General features: G+C 39.7%; 1 protein-coding gene across 1 annotated transcript; it reads left to right on the top strand.

The window, feature by feature from the left end:
• The first annotated feature begins 1,243 nt into the window (after positions 1-1,243).
• Positions 1,244-2,327, top strand: rhol (rhodopsin, like). The gene has a single exon (XM_061219174.1). The coding sequence runs from the start codon at positions 1,275-1,277 to the stop codon at positions 2,325-2,327; it is 1,053 nt and encodes a 350-aa protein (XP_061075158.1). The 5' UTR covers positions 1,244-1,274.
• Positions 2,328-6,000: the final 3,673 nt, after the last annotated feature.

The raw sequence follows: 6,000 nt of genomic DNA, 5'->3' as shown, positions 1-6,000 counted from the left end.
TGAGTTGAAAACTGTGTTGGCGACATGCAGAAAAAGACTTAAGCCATCGAAAATGGCTGCCTATTCAGAGTTCATAGCAGTGAGCTCATTTTTAGGAAGTGGCCAGTAGAGGGCATGTGTTACCCATTTTTTCCAGCCTCATGCAATAACAGTGACCACATCCATCTACGCTCTAATCATTTGAATGAACCTTTTTGGCTGCACACTACCCAATATTCACCTTGGCCTATATCTTTATGACTTGCAAATGTAAAATTTATCTTCACCAGTTCTCACAAATATGTTTTGACATGTATAAAGCCTTAAATGGTGTATTCATTAAAAAAAAAAAATTATGGTAAGAGGACTATAATGCACAGCTAATGAAACGTGTCCTCACTGTGTCAGAATTCTCATTTAACCATGGAGAACTTAATTAGAACGATTCCACAAAGAGTGTGCACACAGTTTTACTTTCCTTTTTGGTCATGGGATGCAATACTCAAAACCCATCACCAGATGAAGATTTCAACAAGATCATCATCTTCAAACTCTTTACACTCTTAACACTGACCCACGCATGCACACACACACACACACACACACACACATACACACACACACACACACAGGACAACAAAACACTTTTAATTAATAGGAATATGCCAGCTGTGTTGCTGTCAGATGAGATTAAAAAATTATTGTCAAATTGAAATGTGAAAAATGACAAGTATCACTGTAAGGTGCTTATTTTGAATGCATTCTCTATTCCAGGAAACGGTACTGTAGTCATTGTTATTCAGTTATTTAGCACAGAAAAGGGAACTTACAGCAAAAGTTTGTTTAGAAAAATCAAGTTACATTTTTTAAGGATGAAAGTTCTGAAATAATATTTCACAGTTGTATAAATATATATAAAAAACATATGACATGATTTGGTAGGAAGTCTGGTTTGTTGCCTGGCATCTATAAAGATCCCAGCAAATGCAGATAGGATTTTATCGAGTCATAATCATGGCTTCAGACTTTCAATCATATCAGTCTTATAGTCTGATGGATATAGACAGGGGCAACCTTAATTACTTGATCAGCTAGGTGAGATGCTAGTTGGTAGGTACTGGATTACTTCACTGGCCTAAATCATTTTCTGCTGACTGAACACATAGCTAATCCACGGTACGTTTTTAAAGCCTGCTCGCCAGACTTTGGGTCCACTGGTATCAGTCGCTCTCCATCTCTTTCCTGTACAGCCAGACGAGACAACACTGCTGAAGGACTGATCGCAAACCGCAGCCATGAACGGCACAGAGGGCCCTAATTTCTACGTCCCTATGTCCAACGCCACTGGCGTTGTGAGGAGCCCCTTCGAATACCCACAGTACTACCTAGCCGAACCATGGGCTTTCTCTATCCTGGCTGCCTACATGTTCTTCCTGATTATCACTGGCTTCCCCATCAACTTCCTCACCCTCTATGTCACCATCGAGCACAAGAAGCTGAGGACCCCCTTAAACTACATCCTGCTGAACCTGGCTGTGGCCGACCTCTTCATGGTCTTTGGCGGCTTCACCACCACGATGTACACGTCCATGCACGGCTACTTCGTCTTCGGCGAAACGGGCTGCAACCTTGAAGGATACTTCGCCACCCTCGGCGGTGAGATCTCGCTCTGGTCTCTAGTCGTCCTGGCTATCGAGAGGTGGGTGGTCGTCTGCAAGCCGATAAGCAACTTCCGATTCGGCGAGAACCACGCCATCATGGGCTTGACGCTCACCTGGGTTATGGCCAATGCTTGTGCCATGCCTCCCCTGTTCGGGTGGTCCAGATACATCCCGGAGGGCCTGCAGTGTTCATGCGGAATTGACTATTACACCCTCAAGCCTGAAGTCAATAACGAGTCTTTCGTCATCTACATGTTCTTGGTTCATTTCACCATTCCCCTCACCATCATCTCCTTCTGCTACGGCCGACTGGTCTGCGCCGTCAAAGAGGCCGCTGCCCAGCAACAGGAGTCCGAGACCACCCAGAGGGCCGAGCGGGAGGTCACACGCATGGTCGTCATCATGGTCATCTCCTTCCTGGTCTGTTGGATCCCCTACGCAAGCGTGGCCTGGTACATCTTCACTCACCAGGGGAGCACTTTTGGCCCTATCTTCATGACGGTCCCCTCCTTCTTTGCCAAGAGCTCGTCAATCTACAACCCCATGATCTACATCTGCATGAACAAACAGTTCCGCAACTGCATGATCACCACCCTGTTCTGCGGCAAGAATCCCTTCGAGGGCGAGGAGGAAGGGTCCACCACCAAGACCGAGGCCTCCGCGGTGTCCTCCGTGTCCCCCGCGTAAGACACCAACCCACCGCTATCCCCGCCTCGGCGTGGGGCCCGAGAAGACCCGCTGCTCACAAACCGGACCACGGCTGCTGGCGCTGACTGAGAGAACTTTGCTGTACGTTTTTGTTTTTTTAATTTTTAATTTTTATCTTTTTTTTTTTGTTGTTTGTTTTTGACAGGCCAGTTGGTTAACCAGAAAGACAGTCATAGGGGGCACTTTGTGTCCTTGTGTCCCATGTCGTTTCTGTATGTGCAGCACAGGAAATGTAATCGTACATATGAGAAGAGGTTCTTTAGAAGAAAATATATATATATGTCAACTGGGCTCTACCTGGCCAGCCTAATTGTGACAGTAGATGCATGTAATGGATGCAATTTAAAAATAAAAAGCTCTTGATGAAAATGACTTGCCTTGCTTTCCTTTTTTGATTCGGGAAAAGGGCAGGGAGCCAGGAGATGGGACAGGATGGCTGTGAGATTTTTATGAATGTATAATGTACTCAGTATAAAGTCCAAAGCCTTGTTAAAGACCTTTGAGTGACAGCTCAGCATTATCTCACGGAGCAGCATTAAATCACTGTTTTAATTTTAATATTTTTATCTGTGTTTCATGTTAACACTTAACCTCAAAGAAAAAAATAACAAATGCATACTAATACAGTATCCTGCGGTGGCTAATATAGTAAAACAAAGCATAGCTTTCAGAATCTCAGGATAAATTAGTCTTCAAAAAATAAAATAAAAAGTATCACACATATGCAATACAGTTAATTATATCATTAAATTAAAAACAAAATATCAACAACAGATTAAAATACTACAGTTACTACAGTAAAATAAGATGGGTGGTTGTTTACAATAACTGCTGAATGTGCTGAAAGGTCACTTTGTGTGAAGTCACAGTGTCATTGGATCTAATAATGGATTATGACACAAAATATGATAGGGGTATTAATTAGTACTTACTGTAGGTGGATATAGAAGTCTAATCTGTTGAAGGACATACCAATAGCAGTTAAGATTTGCTCTGTATAAATCCCTCATTAGTGTTGGTTCAAGTTTGTTCCAACTCAAATGTGCAATTGATGAATTCCACAATAAAAAAATAAAAAAATAAATGCGTTGAAGTTATGTGAAATTTAAATTCAGTTTGGTAAACCTGCAAACAAACAAGGATTCCTTTAAAAGAGCAAGTGCGGGTACAGGTTCCTGTTTTAACCCAGCACTAGGACAGTGTTATCCTTATGAAATATGGCTCAGGAGCAAATGTTCCCCAGACTAGATTATGCTTTCCATATAGGTAACATGAAGAACATACAGATCTCTATTTAGCAGATCGGTCTTAATAATAAATAACCCAATAATATACATAGTGGAGGTTCCCTTAGTACAATTTTCAAGCTAGTTGGTATGTCTCTGTGATCATATCACAATTTTTGATGCACAGAGAGTGCAGATTCTTGCTGTTTAGATGCAAAATAAATACGAAAATGATTGACCTTTTTGTTTTATCCTAATCATTTTTATAGAATTCCTATGGGATTTCATTCCATTTTACATATTTTTTCACTGAAAATGAACTCTCTCTCTCTAGTCTAACTAATGTATAAGGACAGAAAGTGGCAACTTTGTGGGATGACTACAGTACACGATATTAAGTCAAAATGCAAATTGCTATTATTCAGCAAACTAAAGAAAGTAGCATTAGAAAGACACACTTAATTGAAAATATTTGCTTCATTTACTTATCAATTAATAAACTAATAAATGTCTAAATGTAAGGGTTAAAGCAAGAATAAATGCGGTACCTGAAAAGATTTCTGGTGTTGGGGGCAGTACAATATGAGTTAATGGATGAACTTATCGTGAATAAAAAGAATACAGCACCATTTATTGAACTACTGAATAAAAAAGAAATAAAAATGAAGTGCAATATTTCTATGAAATATTTCTATTTCTATGCAAAGGCAAAATTTGCGAACTGTCTGCATTTATGACTGAATAGATTATAACTGTCAGCTGCAACTTCAGATAATTTGGCATGAATAAGTAGGTGTAATAAAGCAGAAATGTTATATATAAAGTGGTGAGTGTATATTATTAAATATTATTCATATGTGTAGCCATATGCGGCAAGATCTTAATTTACATTATGGGTGCAACAAATGCAGCTGCTTATCGATAGTTTCCTAAAATATGAGGAAAAATACAATGCATATAATAAATTATTTTCAAACAATATGTTATAGCCACAGCTGTAGCTGGAGTGCATTGTGAGTACATCCGGCTCTAGGAATATTCAACGTTTCAGCAAAACAAATACCTATAGAATTCAGTGATAATGACCTTCTGGGTAGCTATAGCAACCCTTGTGCCACCACAACTCTCACAGAATACAAATTACGCATGGCCACCTCATATCTCCTCACGATGCTTCTGGCAGTGGCTAAACAATGTGGATGAATGCCAGATAGATACGAACAACCTAGAGAAAATATACAGTCGGTGAGCACTTTATTAGCTATTTATTAGACTTATTCTCTAGACTTATTAAGTCTTCTGCTGCTGTAGCCTATATCCACTTAGAGGTTTGGTTTTTTGTGTAGCTATTTGCGTTACTGTCACCTTCCTGTCAGCTTTGACCAGTCTGGCCCTTCTCCTCTGACCTCTCTTATTAACAACACATTTCTGCCTGCAGAACTGCTGCTCACTGGATGTTTTTTGTTTTTCGCACAATTCCCTGCAAACTCTAGGGACTGTTTTGTGTGAAAATCCCAGATGATCAGCAATTTCTGAGATACTCAAATCACCCTGTCTGCCACCCTGTCTGCCGTCATTCCACAGTCAAAGTCACTTAGATCACATTTCTTCCCCATTCTGACATTTGGTCTGAAAAACAGCTGAACCTCTTGACCACATCTGCTGGTGTACAGATCTACCTAATCAAGTGCTTCTGGGTTTGATTTGCACTTCATTGTACATCGCTCTGGATAAGGGCGTCTGCTAAATATCTTTAATTTAATGTAATATGTATATAAGAATTTATAATAATGTGAAGTGGCAATGTGCATTTAATTTGAACATGAACACAATATATCACTGAATTAAAAAACAAAAACATGAATTTATGTTTTAATTGAATAGGGGACATCTTCAGAATGAATCTGCTTTTAATTAATTCTGCTGACTCTACATTTGTGTTTTTCTTCTCAAAACTATGTGCCTGAAATAAATTTTGATTTGAAAACCTGATTGTGGTTTTCATCAGGACTGACTCTACATCCAGTTTCAAGTTTCCATGACAACAGCAGGCTGCATATGAAGGTCAGTATCTGTAATCCTTGTTCAGGAGGCTTCAGTAACAGTAATTTGCCGACACAAATTGTCACCTGTCATTGTTGTATGTTTATAAAGCAGTTTATTTTAAATGAATGGCGATAATTAGGCAAACATTAGCCAATGTTTGCAGTAACTAGGCTGTTTAGTCCCAGAAATTCCATTCCCACAATTTAAGCTCCGATTCACTTAATGTAGCTTATGATTAAAAATCCATGTGTTCTTTTCCTGAGGGTTGACATATTTCATGGGATGCTGCTCACCGTAGCATAGACAGCAGTGGGATCATGATGGAAACCGCTATATGGACATAAGTTAAAGCCTCGCAACACTAAATGCATTAAATGTAT

The sequence above is a fragment of the Conger conger genome, chromosome 14 (assembly GCF_963514075.1).
Source record: "Conger conger chromosome 14, fConCon1.1, whole genome shotgun sequence".
Classification (NCBI taxonomy): Eukaryota; Metazoa; Chordata; class Actinopteri; order Anguilliformes; family Congridae; genus Conger; species Conger conger.
This window is presented reverse-complemented; position numbering and strand designations above follow the sequence as displayed.